Source organism: Bufo gargarizans, chromosome 1 (assembly GCF_014858855.1).
Source record: "Bufo gargarizans isolate SCDJY-AF-19 chromosome 1, ASM1485885v1, whole genome shotgun sequence".
NCBI lineage: Eukaryota > Metazoa > Chordata > Amphibia > Anura > Bufonidae > Bufo > Bufo gargarizans.
In genome coordinates, this window is record NC_058080.1 from 481,448,036 (window position 1) to 481,464,128 (window position 16,093).

At 46.6% G+C, this 16,093-nt stretch overlaps 1 protein-coding gene across 1 annotated transcript in view; it reads left to right on the forward strand.

Annotated features, from left to right (window-relative positions):
• The window catches only part of SLC28A3 (solute carrier family 28 member 3), a 123,960-nt gene that overhangs the window by 40,547 nt on the left and 67,320 nt on the right, over nt 1-16,093 (forward strand). Inside the window, exons 2-3 of the mRNA XM_044273688.1 lie at nt 2,095-2,184; nt 5,240-5,295. Coding sequence (XP_044129623.1) covers nt 2,095-2,184; nt 5,240-5,295 — 146 coding nt within the window. The remainder of the gene's footprint in view (nt 1-2,094; nt 2,185-5,239; nt 5,296-16,093) is intronic.

The window sequence follows — 16,093 nt, forward strand, 5'->3', positions numbered from 1 at the left end:
GAAAAGGGAGACACTCCAGCGAAGGCTCTGCTGGACTCAGGGAGTTTGGTGTCCCTAGTAAGGGCTTCCTTGGTATGGTCCACGGATTATACTGGCCGTAAAGTCAGAGTCATGTTCATCCATGGAGACTTAAAAGACTATCCCACCGCCCTGGTGTCTCTAACTACAGGGGCCGGCAGGTTGACTCACGAAGTGGCAATTGCCACAAATTTACACTACAAACTTATAATAGGGAGACACTTCCCGGGCTTCCTGGCACTGTGGCCTGCTATCTATGAGAGGGACTGATACCTATGTATCACCATCAGAGTGGCCTGGCTCCAGGGGGAGACTAGAACCCTGGGAACCCGAGACCAAAGGGCCAGCAGTAGGGGTGACCTCCATTTCGGTGGAAGAGGGGGGGGGAACAATCCCACTGAATGTAATGGTGGGAGATGTAGAGGACTTGCCACCGGCGCATGAGCTGGCCGACCTTAATGTCTCTGGGGATAATTTTGGTACTGCACAACACTGAGACCCAACCTTATCCCGTAGAACTCCCATAGAAGTGAGTGGAGCATGCTGGAGTGCCGAAGGTTTCTGATCCCTGCTATAGACAGTGGTGCAAGATCACAGAAATATAGTGGCCAATATAGGGGAACTGCTCAGACCCCAAACACTGTAGCATGTTTCTCATTGGGGGAGCAGTCCCACCGCATGTGGACCACAGCAAATGACCATCCCCAGCAAAAAATGAGTACAATGGAGGATGCCGGCGCAGTCCACATGCACTACAAAGGTATCCTACACAAAACGGAGCATTGTGCGGATGAAAATAAATAAATATATAAATCACAGATCTGTGATTTATATATTGCTAGAGATAGTGGTGTTTCAGAATAGTTGTTCTTTGCCGCCATACTGCTGTGATGTGGTTGCCATCTGGGTGATGTGGTTCATCTGTTGTGCTTGACATTATACTTACCTGTATATATCAAGCAGCAATCAAAATCTGAGAAAATTACAACCAGGAAACAGTGCATTTGGAGTGCAGCAGTTATTGGACAGTGGACTGCCCCATCACATTGATTTTTTGATGTATGAAAAAGACGGAAAGGGTTTGTGCAGTGTCAGATATTGATAATCAATAATCAGATCGGTATGGACCGATTCCTTGCACCCCGCTGGTGTGAATGATGCATCCTCTTCAGTGCAGGCCGCCTAACTTGTAGTGGCAGTGCAATGTAATTACAGCTTCACTTGAATGGAAGAGGAGGCTTTAATACTGAATGTCTATACATTCAAAGATGTACTATAAAGTATGTTACATCTGTAGTGTACATTACCTCTAATCTGCTACATTATTCTGTGCATTATTCCCATGACATGTGACATTATTCCTGTGAGATCACTGCGTTAAATTATGGTTGTGGGTAATATTCATGTACTGTGACATCACTGTGTGCATAATCCTTGTAGTGTGACATAACTGTGTTCATAATAGTTGTGTATTTGGGAGATTGAATGTGCTGCTGATGGTGCTCATAGTGAAGTGGGGCCCCATTCCAAAATATGGATTTTGCTATTGAGAACCCTATTGAAAAAGCATTCTGAATTTTTATTTTTGAAGTGAGGAAAAACACTCCAAAACTGTAGCGTTATAAGTTTTTTGTTAATATCTGGCCACTGCATTTGTTTGATTAAAAAAAAGTGAGAAAATGTCAGAAAAAGAAATAGTTGTTCAGTTGTACTACAATTGGGGATTTTGCCATTTCCACGTGCACACCAGTGCACTAGAAACCCCAATTCAGAATGCACTAATCATCCAATTCTGACGTTGTAGAGATTAAAAGACCTATCATTTCAAAACATGCTTTTTGTAACTTGCTGTAAATGAAGTTAAACATTGAGAGTGTGAACATATGAGATTTGAGCTACTAAATGCTCTATCAAGGTGTGTTAGATTCCATTGTAAAATGTACACTACGCTCGACTAGGAAATGCCAGTGCTGAGGAACCCAACTAAGAAGGGTTTGAGCTTTGGAAGAAAATAAGGTCTCAATGATTTAGGTTTTATATGATTGACCCATTCATGTATATGTTTATATTTTACAGACTGATGAGTTTCCTCATCGAGAAGAACCAAACAGCAATGATCTTCAGAGCAAGAGACACATTAATGGAGACTCTGTAATGATTAGCCAGGTAAAAGAATGGTGAACATTAATTTGTCCTTCATTTGTTTTATTTCAATTTGAAATGAGAATTACAATACATGATTAGGATTGATTTATAGTTATAGGGGTTGGCCACTTTACAATATTTTTGCTCTGTTGTTTTTTTTACCCTGCTCCTGTAATCATCAGCAACTTTCTTCCATATTGTTTCTCCACTGCTGGTTTAGGCAGGGCCGTCTTTACCAAGGGGCAAAAGGGGCAGCTGCCCTGGGCCCACTTGCTCCTGGGGGGCCCAAGGCAGCTGCCTCTTGAGCCCTGCTAGCTACTGCCCCGGGTGTCAGGCTGTCGGCTACACAGGCATCATGATCGTACTGTGTTAATGATCTTAATTTTAGGACCTTAATGAGTTTTGATCTAGGACCTTAATGACATCATTACCATGTGACCAGTAACCTAGCAATTACTGGTCACATGGCTATGAGGTCATCACAGGTCCTACAGAAGTTAACTGTGGAGCTTTTTTGTGTAAAGATTACATCAGAAAAAGGTGACAGGGGCTGTTATGTTAAAGGGGTTCTGCACCTTCATTTAACTGATGATCTATCCTCTGGATAGATCATCAGCTTCTGATCGGCGTGGGTACGACACCCAGGACCCCCGCCGATCAGCTGTTTGAGAAGGCAGCGGCGCTCCAGCAGCGCCGCGGCCTTCTCACTGTTTACCACCGGGCCGCCCGCCCACTGACGTCACGACTTGTATCAACTAGAGTGGGCGCGGCTAAGCTCTGTTCACTTGAATGGAGCTTAGCCGCGCCCACTGTAGTTGATACAAGTCGTGACGTCAGTGGGCGGGCGGCCCGGCGGTAAACAGTGAGAAGGCCGCGGCGCTTTTGGAGCGCCGCTGCCTTCTCAAACAGCTGATCGGCGGGGGTCCTGGGTGTCAGACCCCCGCCGATAAGAAGCTGATGATCTATCCAGAGGATAGATCATCAGTTAATTGAAAGTGCAGAACCCCTTTAATATACTGTAAACTACTGTATAGTGGGGTGCTGTTTATTGTGTGGGGTGCTGTATACTGTGTGGTGGGCTGTATACTGTAGGGGGCTGTATACTGTGTGGTGGGCTGTATATTGTGTGGTGGGCTATATATTGTGTAATTGGCTGTATATTGTGTGGTGGGCTGTATACTGTGGGGGGGGGGGGGTGGCCTGTATACTGTGTGGGGGCCTGTATACTGTGTGGTGGGCTGTATACTGTGGGGGGCCTGTATAGTGTGGGGGGGGGCTGTATAGTGTGGGGGGAGTGCTATACTGCTGTACTGTATAGTGTGTGGGGCTGTATACTGTGGGTGCGGTATAGTGGGGAGTGCTATACTGCTGTACTGTATAGTGTGGGGGGCTGTATACATTGAGGTGTTGTATACCGTGAGGTGCTGTATACTGTGGGCTGCTATACTGCTCTACTATATACTGTGGGGTACTGTATAGTGTGGGGTGCTAAACTGCATACTGTGTGGTGCTGTATACTATAGGGTGCTATACTGCATACTGTGGGGTGCTGGGGTGCACTGTAACACTAGGGTGAGCCGAGCCCTGGTCTCCTTCCTGCAGAGCGGTGCCCACTTCCAGCCCAGAGCACTGATCCTGAGCCGCTGGAGTCTTCAGAACTGGAGGTATTTAGAGTCATTCACTGGACTCTACCAGATGTGTGGATTTTTTGTGTGTGTGATGTGGTGGAGGGCGTGATTGCCTGCTAAGGTGTGGGAAGGCGGGATCCAGGGGGCCCAAGTAAATTTTTGCCCAGGGTCCAATCAATATTAAAGACGGCCCTGGGTTTAGGACTGGGCTGCTGCTCCTGTAAACAGTGCCAGTGCACTGGCCCCTATGGATGTCATCACACAAAATGCCTCCTTAGGCTTTCCCATACTGCCGGCATTGCACTCTTCTGCCCTGTCTTCTACTGCGCAGACTCCACATCAGGAGTTCAGCATCTGCGCGGTAGAAACAATTCTCTACGTCCAGTGTACCGTCCGTTGGGCATATGCTTGCTTTATTTGGCAGCTGGGCACATCGGACCATACACTGGAGGTAAAGAATTGTTTCTACTGCGCAGACGCCAAACTGTTGATATGGAGTCTGCGCAATTGAAGACAGAACGAAAATGCACAGTGCCGACAGGACAGGGTAGCCTATGGAGTAATTTATGTGTGATGTCATCTATAGGGGCCAGAGCTGCAAAAACAATGCACTGACACTGTTTATAGGAGCAGCAGCCCAGTCCTAGACCAGCAGTGGAGAAACAATATGAAAGAACGTCTGTGAAGGTTCTTATTTATCCAGGTCATGGACTCAGAATTGAGAAAGCTCATTGAAAGAACGAGTGAAACGTTTTCAAGAAATCTACAGTACATCCAGGTGCCTTGATTTATTCTTTACAGATAATATGAAAGAACGTTTCTAAAGTCTACCGGAGAAGGGACAAAAATAAAACAGTGCGTAAAGTAAAAATACTGCAAATTGGCCAACCTCTTTAACTATGGACAAAGTGTAAGAATGATCTGGATAGAAGCAAGTATCAGCTATAATATTACACCTGTCATACAATATACTGCATATAAATAGGGTTGATAAATATTAAAGGTTACGAACATCTTTGGGGACAATTTTTTTATGATTGCATTTTACTCATTTGGGGCTAAAGATCATTTTTTCAGTTGGTCTATATTAAAAATGTTCAGCCTTTTTTTGATAGATGGGTTACATTTCTATTTGTCTATTTCAGACTATCACTTTCTTCTTAGTGCGAGTTTCATCAGATGAACAGCTCATGTATAGCTCATCTCTGATCTCATAAACACTCATTTAAGCCATTTTCCTGAGGGGATATAAGAGTAAACAGAAAGTGACAGCAAAATAAACAAAAATTTTACCCCTGTGGCACAAAAACTGCTGAAAAAAGACCAATTGAAAAAATTAGTAAAATGCAATAATAAAAAATTGCCCCAAGATGTTTATAGCCTTTTAAATAGTTTTTTTTAATTCAATTTTGTGTGTCTTTTACTTTTGATTTTCATTTTCATTTCAGTTTAACGATGAGACAACATTTACTAAATCTGATAAAGGAGCCTCAAATCATAAAAGGTATCTTGTATTCTGTTTTACAACATTTAACACACGTTTTGTTGGTGCTGTTTCATATAGGCTTGTACTGAAAACACTGCAAAACCTGTGAATGTTGATGTAAGCGTCTACACCAGATGTCAGCAATCTCCGGTACTTCAGCTGTTGTGAAACTACAGTTATCATAATGCTCCATTCCCTTACATGGGTGTTCAAAGAACAGCTGAACAAGTGTGCTTGCTGGGAATTGTAGTTTCACAATAGCTGAAGTACTGGAGATTGATGAATCATGGCCTACACATATGTGATGTTGACATACAAGGGTGTATTAGCTGTAGATGAGTCTCAGGGAAATCCTTTCAGTTTACTTAGTCAACATGCAGTTCACTCAAAGTATGTTAATCATAGGTGTACATGGGAAAATAAGGTCCTCCACAATCATCACTAATTATCATAAGTTCTATTGCTGCCTGTAATATATTATAATATTGAAGAATTCTGTACTGTACCTCATAATTCTTAAGTAAGGCATGACTTGACACTCATGGACCACAATGTGAAGTCTGTAAAATACCATCTATAATACTAGTATGTTTTTCTATGGCAGAGGGCACTTTGGGACACAATGCCACTGCCATCTACAAACCGGATTCCAAAATCCATGACTATACAAATCGTGAATAAAAACTGAATGCAATGATGTGGAGGTGCCAACTTCTAATATTTTATTCAGAATAGAACATAAATCACGGAACAAAAGTTTAAACTGAGAAAATGTACCATTTTAAGGGAAAAATATGTTGAATCAGAATTTCATGGTGTCAACAAATCCCCAAAAAGTTGGGACAAGGCTATTTTCACCACTGTGTGGCATCTCCCCTTCTTCTTACAACACTCAACAGACGTCTGGGGACCGAGGAGACCAGTTTCTCAAGTTTAGAAATAGGAATGCTCTCCCATTCTTGTCTAATACAGGCCTCTAACTGTTCAATCGTCTTGGGCCTTCTTTGTTGCACCTTCCTCTTTATGATGCGCCAAATGTTCTCTATAGGTGAAAGATCTGGACTGCAGACTGGCCATTTCAGTACCCGGATCCTTCTCCTACGCAGCCATGATGTTGTGATTGATGCAGAATGTGGTCTGGCATTATCTTGTTGAAAAATGCAGGGTCTTCCATGAAAGAGATGACGTCTGGATGGGAGCATATGTTGTTCTAGAACCTGAATATATTTTTCTGCATTGATGGTGTCTTTCCAGACATGCAAGCTGCCCATGCCACACGCACTCATGCAACCCTATACCATCAGAGATGCAGGCTTCTGAACTGAGCGTTGATAACAACTTGGGTTGTCCTTGTCCTCTTTGGTCTGGATGACATGGTGTCCCAGATTTCCAAAAAGAACTTCGAATCGTGACTCGTCTGACCACAGAACAGTCTTCCATTTTGCCACACTCCATTTTAAATGATCCCTGACCCAGTGAAAACGCCTGAGCTTGTGGATCTTGCTTAGAAATGGCTTCTACTTTGCACTGTAGAGTTTCAGCTGGCAACGGCGGATGGCACGGTGGGTTGTGTTCACTGACAATGGTTTCTGGAAGTATTCCTGAGCCCATTCAGTGATTTCCTTTACAGTAGCATTCCTGTTTGTGGTGTCGTTTAAGGGCCCGGAGATTACAGGCATCTAGTATGGTTTTACGGCCTTGACCCTTACGCACAGAGATTTTTTCAGATTCTCTGAATCTTCGGATGATGTTATGCACAGTTGATGATGATAGATGCAAAGTCTTTGCAATTTTTCGCTGGGTAACACCTTTCTGATATTGCTCCACTATCTTTCTGCGCAACATTGTGGGAATTGGTGATCCTCTACCCATCTTGGCTTCTGAGAGACACTGCCACTCTGAGAAGCTCTTTTATACCCAATCATGTTGCCAATTGAGCTAATTAGTGTTAATTGGTCTTCCAGCTCTTCGTTATGCTCAAATTTACTTTTTCCAGCCTCTTATTGCTACTTCTCCCAACTTTTTGGGGATTTGTTGACACCGTGAAAATTTAAATCAACGTATTTTTCCTTTAAAATGATACATTTATGTTCTATTACAAATAAAATATTGCCATTTGCCATCTCCACATCATTGCATTCAGTTTTTATTCACAATTTGTTTAGTGTCCCAACTTTTTTGGAATCCGGTTTTACATCCACTATAACTATGCTCCTGATTTTTCCTAACATTTCGGGTTTTTTTATTTTTATTTAAAGAGGACCTGTCAAGTTGTAATTTTTTTTCCTGTTCACATAGCCTTATGAGAGCCTGTTTTTTGTGTACTTTCTAGTGACACTATTTAATATTGTATATGATGTAGTGGGGATCTGGAAAAAATTCCAAATGGGGTGGAATAGGAAAAAAAATGCAATTCTACCATTGTTTTATAGTTCTGTTTTTTGTTTTACGGAGTTCTCTATTCGGAAGAGACACTACCATCAGAAAGGGGTATTTTTAGATCAATATTCAAAGAAACACATTTTTAAAACATTTTAGCTGTTTTTCTTTTTCATTTGAGTGGTCCTATGCCTATAGACTATATATACAGGTATACAGGTAATTAATTAATTTTTAGTTTACTGCTGCTATTAGGGGAAGATATTATCTGAATAGAAATCCTTGTGATGATAGTAGGCATAGAATTTGAATAACAGTATGTCTTGATAGGCCTAGATAAAGATGACCACAGAAGTGTATTGTATTGATTAGTGTAATGTGTGATGCTCTAATTGAGCCACTGCAGGGGGCTCTTTCTAAAGGTCACAGTGATGATCTGACTGTGAGAGTTATTAGTGAGACTGTCTGTCATGCTAAAATTACAGACAAAAAGGATGTTAAAGACACTGGACAGGCTTCAAATATATCCAGAAAACCGAATAAGTATGGAAGATACCTCGCACTCCTTTCCCTAAACCAGTCAGATGCCCCTGCTGAAAGTAGATTGCAGACACTTATAACCAATTGTAACATAAGTTACTTTACTAGTGGTTCTCGTTCCTCGGCGTCTATCTTCCTATCTATGCTGTATGGAGATCGAGCTGGGCATGCGTCTGGTTTCTGAGATGCAGATCACACCCCGGCCAGTGGCACGATAAGGCTACTTTCACACTAGCGTTCGATCGGCTCCGTTCTGAACGGATCCGATCATAATAATGCAGACAGAGGCTCTGTTCAGAACAGATCCGTCTGCATTATAGTGGCAAAAAAAAGCTAAGTGTGAAATTAGCCTGAGCGGATCCGTCCAGACTTTTACATTGAAAGTCAATGGGGGACGGATCCGCTTGAAGATTGAGCCATATTGTGGCATCTTCAAACGGATCCGTCCCCATTGACTTACATTGTAAGTCTGGACGGATCCGCACGCCTCCGCACGGCCAGGCGGACATCCGAACGCTGCAAACAGAAATAGAGGAGGAGGAAATAATAATCTCACCCATCATTATACCATATAATGGCCAATGGACTAGAAAATTGTCAATAAACAATAATGCCTTGAAAGGGGATAAAGTGTTTGGAGAGTTAATTCCCATGGTGTCGAGATTCATGACCAGACAGAATAATAATAATAAAAATGTGAAAAATTACAAGGTTGAAGGGCAACAAAAAGGCTTTTACCCATGTAAAATATGTGTAGGCTGTGAATAGTCAAACAATAATAAAATACAAGTACAAATATAAAATAATGATGGATCATATAAAGAGGACATCAGAGAATGTATTATATGTATTAGCTGGGGGTGATATATGCGATAACATGCCCATGCAATTGTCATGGAACCATGAACCAGACGTACAACAAGAGATAAGTGGAAATAAGAAGGCTTTATTGAAAATCAAGCTGTAAGCAAAAGTCCAAACGGAGGGCTAAACCGAAGCAGGGTCTTGCGTAGACAGAGATCAGGAACCAGAAGGGTAGTCAGACGAAGCCTGGATCAGGAACCAGCAGGGTAGTCAGACGAAGCCAGGATCAGGAACCAACGGGGTAGTCAGACGAGGCCAGGATCAGGAACCAGAAGCAGCAGCAGTCTTAGAAGCATGTGAACACAGGAGGACCAAGCAAGGAACTGAAGCCACAGACCTCCTATATATATGAGCTAGGCATCCAGCTCCTCCCAGTGGGAAGGAGAAGCCGCAGGGTGGGAGGCTACAAGAAACCCAGAAACCAAGATGGCCGCCAGCACATGTCAAACGAAGGAGAACAGTAAGAAGGTAAGACCATGACAGTACCTCCCCCTCAAGGGCCCCTCCTCCGCGGAGTAAGGAACGGTTTCTGAGGGAAGCGTGCGTGGAAGGCTCGGAGCAAAGCAGGAGCATGGACATCTGCGGAGGGAACCCAGGAACGCTCCTCTGGACCATAACCACGCCAATGGACCAAAAACTGCAACCGACCGCGGACCAGGCGTGAGTCCAGGATATTGCTCACCTCATATTCCTCACGATTGCCCACTTGGACCGGACGGAGCCGAGGAACCGAGGAAGTGAAACGATTACACACCAATGGCTTCAACAGGGAGACATGAAACACGTTGGAGATCCGCATGCCAGGAGGAAGCGCAAGGGCATAGGCTACCGGGTTTACCCTGCGAAGCACTCGGAAGGGACCAACAAAGCGAGGCGCCAGCTTGGGAGTGGGCACTCGAAGGTTGAGGTTGCGGGTGGACAACCATACACGGTCTCCGACCTGGTAGGAAGGAGCGGGTGCTCGTCTGCGATCAGCCTGGAGTCTCTGGCGCTGCGCAGAGACCTCAAGGAACCTCTGGATCTGTACCCAAGAAGCACGTAGGACGGAAAGGTGATCCTCCACAGCCGGAATATCCTGGGGAGAGAATACCTCCGGTAACACGGCAGGTTGGAACCCATAATTGGCCATGAAGGGAGACGTCCCAGAGGAAGAGTTCACCGCCGTGTTCCTGGCAAACTCAGCCCAAGGCAGGAGGTCAACCCAATTGTCTTGGTGATCGGAGACATAGCAACGAAGGAATTGCTCCAAGGCCTGATTGGATCGTTCTGCGGCCCCATTGGACTGAGGGTGGTAGGCCGAGGAGAAAGAGAGATGAATCCCCAACTGGGAGCAAAAGGCGCGCCAGAACCTGGACACAAACTGACTCCCCCGATCCGACACAATCTCCTTGGGCAAACCGTGCAACCGGAAGACCTCCCTGGCGAAAATCGTGGCCAACTCTTGTGCAGAGGGTAACTTCTTGAGAGGAACACAGTGGCACATTTTGGAAAACCGATCCACAATCATGAGAATGACCGTATGGCCTCGGGATGCAGGGAGGTCCACAATGAAATCCATCCCCAGGTGTGACCATGGGCGCTCCCCGGTGGCTATGGGTTGCAAAAGGCCCAACGGAAGGTGCCGAGGGGACTTACTCTGGGCACAAACGGAGCATGCCGCTACATATGCGGCGATGTCGGAACGTAGAGAAGGCCACCAGAACAGACGTGAAACAGCCCAGGACAGCTGATTCTTTCCAGGATGCCCCGCGGCCTTGGAGTTATGGTAGGTTCGCAACAACCGAGTGCGCAACTCCTCAGGCACAAAACACCTGCCGTTGGGTCTCCCAGAGGGAGCACCAGATTGAGCCGCCAAAATCTGCTCACCCAGGGGAGAGGTCAGGCTGGTGCGAATGGCGGCCAGGATCTGATTCGGAGGTATGACCGAAGTCGGAATCGACACCTCCCCGGACAGCTCGGAGTACTGCCGTGATAAGGCATCCGCTCTGATATTCTTGGAACCGGGTAGGTAGGAGACCACGTAATTAAAACGTGACAAGAACAGAGCCCATCTGGCCTGACGTGGTGTCAATCTCTTGGCCTCAGAAAGGTAGGTCAGATTCTTGTGGTCCGTCAGGATGAGAACCGGAACCACCGAACCCTCGAGCAAGTGCCTCCATTCTTTAAGGGCCTGCACGATGGCCAATAACTCCCTGTCACCAATCTGATAGTTGCACTCCGCGGAAGACAGTTTCCGGGAGTAAAACCCACAAGGAAGCAGAGGACCCTCTGGTGTTCTACGCTGAGACAGAAGGGCGCCTACTCCCGTCTCAGACGCGTCCACCTCGAGGACAAAGGGCAACCCAGGGTTGGGATGCGACAGAATCGGAGCCGACACAAAGGCGGACTTTAGAGCCTCAAAAGCTCGGATGGCCTCGAGCGGCCAGACCTGGAATTTACTGCCCTTCCTGGTCAGATCCGTGAGAGGCTTGGCTAGCATAGAAAAGTCCCTGATGAACTTCCGATAATAATTAGCGAAGCCCAAAAAGCGCTGCAGGGCACGGAGACCACTGGGCTGGGGCCACTGTAAGACAGCCGAAACCTTCTCAGGATCCATGGAGAACCCCTCAGCGGAAATGTTGTAACCTAAGAAGGTTACCTGGGATCGGTGAAATTCGCATTTCTCAAGCTTACCGAACAGCCTGTTCTCTCGTAACCGTTGCAACACTCGTCTGACATCCATAATGTGGGCCTCCATGGATTCAGAATATACCAAGATGTCATCCAAATAGACCACCACACACTGCTGCAACAGGTCACGGAAAACATCGTTGATGAATTCCTGGAAGACTGCGGGCGCATTGCACAACCCAAAGGGCATAACCAAGGATTCATAATGACCGGTCCTGGTGTTAAACGCGGTCTTCCACTCATCGCCCGCCTTGATCCTTACCAGGTTATATGCCGCCCTCAGGTCGAGTTTGGTAAAGACAGTGGCCCCTTTGAGGCGATCGAACAGCTCGGAAATCAAGGGTATCGGGTAAGCGTTCTTGATCGTGATGCGATTGAGACCCCTGTAATCGATGCAAGGCCTCAACTCACCGCCCTTCTTTTTCACAAAGAAAAATCCAGCCCCTGCCGGGGACGAGGATTTGCGAATGTGTCCGCGTGAAAGCGCCTCCCTCACGTACTCCTCCATGGCCTCATTCTCCGCTACCGACAGTGGATAGACTTTGCCACGAGGAGGAACGGCACCAGATTGTAACTCTATGGCACAATCGTATGGGCGGTGCGGAGGTAGGGCAACCGCGCGCACCTTATCGAATACATCCCGGTACTCTTCGTATTCAGGAGGCAACAGAGAGTCCGAGGAAGTACACAGCAACTTGACAGGCCCATGGATGCAACTAGCCCCACACTGCGGTGACCACGAGAGGATCTCGGCCGATCTCCAATCGAAAGTCGGATTATGCTTCTGGAGCCAGGGGTACCCCAAGACCACCGAGTAGTGTGGAGACGAAATCACCTGGAGACAGACCGACTCTCTGTGAACGGCACCAATGGCTATCCCCACTGGAAGGGTCTCATGAGTCACGTGTGGCGGCAGAAGGGGTCTGCCGTCTATCGCCTCAAGAGCCAGTGGGGAACCTCGAGGCTGCAGAGGAATGGAATTGGCGGCAGCGAACACACTATCAATGAACAAACCACCAGCACCAGAGTCCACCAACGCCTGGGTCGTCACCGAGCCCCCGACCCAGGAGAGGACAACAGTGATCAGTGGTTTGTCAACACGGGAAACCGGGGACGAGGAGACTCCACCCAAGATCTGCCCCCGACAGGATCTCAGGTGCGAGCGTTTCCCGGACGGTTCGGACATGCCAACCGAAAATGCCCACCGAGACCACAGTACATGCATCGGCCCTCGCGTCTCCGGAGTACCCTCTCCCCCTCGGACAGGGGAGCAAACCCCAGCTGCATGGGTTCACCCCCAGACAAGTCATCCCCAGGAGGCGTGGGAGGAGAGGGAGGCACGGGTGGGACAGCAAACGTAGGCGCCAATCTGTTAGAAGACCTCTGCAGGCTCTCCTTAAAGGAAGGTCTCTCCCTGAGTCTGGTGTCAATCAAAATCAGGAAAGAAATAAGAGACTCGAGCTCCACTGGTAGGTCCTTAGCTGCAACCTCATCCTTCAAGGCATCCGAGAGACCATGAGAGAAAGCAGCGACCAGAGCCTCATTATTCCAGCCCACCTCTGCTGCCAGGGTACGAAACTCAATGGCGTATTCAGCTACGGATCGTGAACCCTGTCTGATGGACATAAGGAGCTTCGCAGCAGAGGCAGCACGAGCCGGCACATCGAATACCTTCCGAAGAGAAGCAACAAAACCGGAAAACTCGGCAACCACCGGATTGTTGTTCTCCCATAAAGGGCTGGCCCAGGCCAAGGCCTTGTCCGAGAGCAGCGAGATCAAGAAGCCCACCTTTAATCTCTCAGTAGGAAAGGCATGTGGCAGCAACTCGAAATAAATGCTCACCTGGTTAAGGAAACCTCGGCACTGAGTTGGCTCTCCCCCAAAGCGCTGTGGAAGGGGGGCAGAACCGGTCATACCCCGAGACACCGCAGGCGCAGCAACAGGTGTCGGGGTAGACTCTGGCGCAACAACCGGAGCGGCAGTAGGAGCGGCCCAGGAGCGACAACCGACCCATCGGCAACGGAAGCGAAATGAGCCGTGCGTTCAAGCAGGGTTTGCAACGCCACAGCGAACCGACCCAACAGGTGATCCTGCTGATCAAGTCTGGCAACCAGCGTAGGTAGCGAGGATGGCCCTATACCGTCAAAATTCATGGCTTGGTCCTAATGTCATGGAACCATGAACCAGACGTACAACAAGAGATAAGTGGAAATAAGAAGGCTTTATTGAAAATCAAGCTGTAAGCAAAAGTCCAAACGGAGGGCTAAACCGAAGCAGGGTCTTGCGTAGACAGAGATCAGGAACCAGAAGGGTAGTCAGACGAAGCCTGGATCAGGAACCAGCAGGGTAGTCAGACGAAGCCAGGATCAGGAACCAACGGGGTAGTCAGACGAGGCCAGGATCAGGAACCAGAAGCAGCAGCAGTCTTAGAAGCATGTGAACACAGGAGGACCAAGCAAGGAACTGAAGCCACAGACCTCCTATATATATGAGCTAGGCATCCAGCTCCTCCCAGTGGGAAGGAGAACCCGCAGGGTGGGAGGCTACAAGAAACCCAGAAACCAAGATGGCCGCCAGCACATGTCAAACGAAGGAGAACAGTAAGAAGGTAAGACCATGACAGCAATAAGGTCTACATTGGCCATACAAAAAGACAATTGAAGAAAAGTGTGGGAGAACATGTATACAATATTCAATAAAAGTTTGAGGGACACTCACGGCCAGTGTTCCCTCTAAGCCTTGGCCGCTGCTGAGCGCGGTCGACTTAGAGATGGGCAATGCTTAGTCAAAGGTGGGCGATAGGACAGGCAAACAAGAAGGGGCAGTATTATAGTAGTTATATTACTGCACATAGGAGCAGAATTATAGTAGTTATATCCTTGTACATAGGAGCAGTATTATAGTAGTTATATTCTTGTACATAGGAGGCGGTATTATAGTAGTTATATTCTTGTACATAGAGGCAGTATTATATAAGTAACAATTATTATTTTGCACTTGGTTATATGATGGTGAACATAAAATATGCCTTTGTCCTTCATTGAGTGAATAGTTTCTTTAACACTATAAAGACATCATTGTGGTCTCATTTGAACTTTTACTTTTCTTTGCTGCAGCTTCTTCTGTATTGCAGAAGAAGAAGGTGCTGCACAGCCAGGCTGCAACCTATGTGGTATGTGCTGTGGAGATTGCCTACTGTACCCTACATAGTGGTAAGGTCGTGCTTTCTCCCTCCAGCTACATACCATGCTGAGGGCAGAGTGAGGCACTGGGATATGAAGGGAATGGTAATGTTGTGTGGGAGACATGCAGTGAAAGCCTGAAACCCTCCTCACTTTGCAAACATAAAATTATACATTTCTCATTCAAAGGGCTGTGCAGTGTCCTGTTCAACTAAATGTAACATGAAGCTCTGTAATTACCCTGCACTCTGCTCCCGCCTGATCTATGGGAACACTCAGGGAGATTTTAATGTCTTCACTTTGCAGGCGGCGTCTTACCCTGTCCCTGACACAGCAGGGTAAAACCACTTTAGCCTCCCTCAGGTTAAAAGACAGCTCCACCTCCACATTACCTTGCCCTGCTGCTTCGTGCTGCTCAGTCCTCCTCTCCTCTTCCGGTCAGAAAAAGAAGGAGGAGCTGCAGCAGTAGCGCAGAAATATGTGGAGGCGGCGCCGCACACTGAACGTATTGCTGAAGAAGTCATCATCATCATGACTGCAGGTGGCGCTGAGCGGACATTATAAAGTGGTGAGCGGGGGCACAATAATTGATGCGCGGCCGCGCACCCGCGCACCTTAGAGGGAACACTGCTCACGGCACTACAAAGAAAAACATGATGGGAAATTTACTGGGTCAATTTTCTGTGAGATAGAGGTGGTGAGGCCAAATAAAAGGGTAGGTGATTTTATTAAAAACATTTCCAGAATAGAAACCAAATGGATTTTTAACATGAATACATTGGCACCTGCGGGTTTAAATTCTGAAATAGAACTATTTGCGTTTGAATAGTGCAGTATAGATATATTTAGAGAGAGGGGCCTGGATGTATTTCTGGAGCGTAACAATATTACAGGCTATAGCTACTAGAGAGGGGTCGTTGATCCAGGGAGTTATTCTGATTGCCTGATTGGAGTCGGGAAGGAATTTTTATTCCCCTAAAGTGAGGAAAATTGGCTTCTACCTCACAGGGGTTTTTTGCCTTCCTCTGGATCAACTTGCAGGATGACAGGCCGAACTGGATGGACAAATGTCTTTTTTCGGCCTTATGTACTATGTTACTATGTTACTAGAATATGCCTGGATAAGTATCAGAACATATTACAAGAGGGGAAGTAAAGAGTTAAAGTGTGGCCATTCAGAG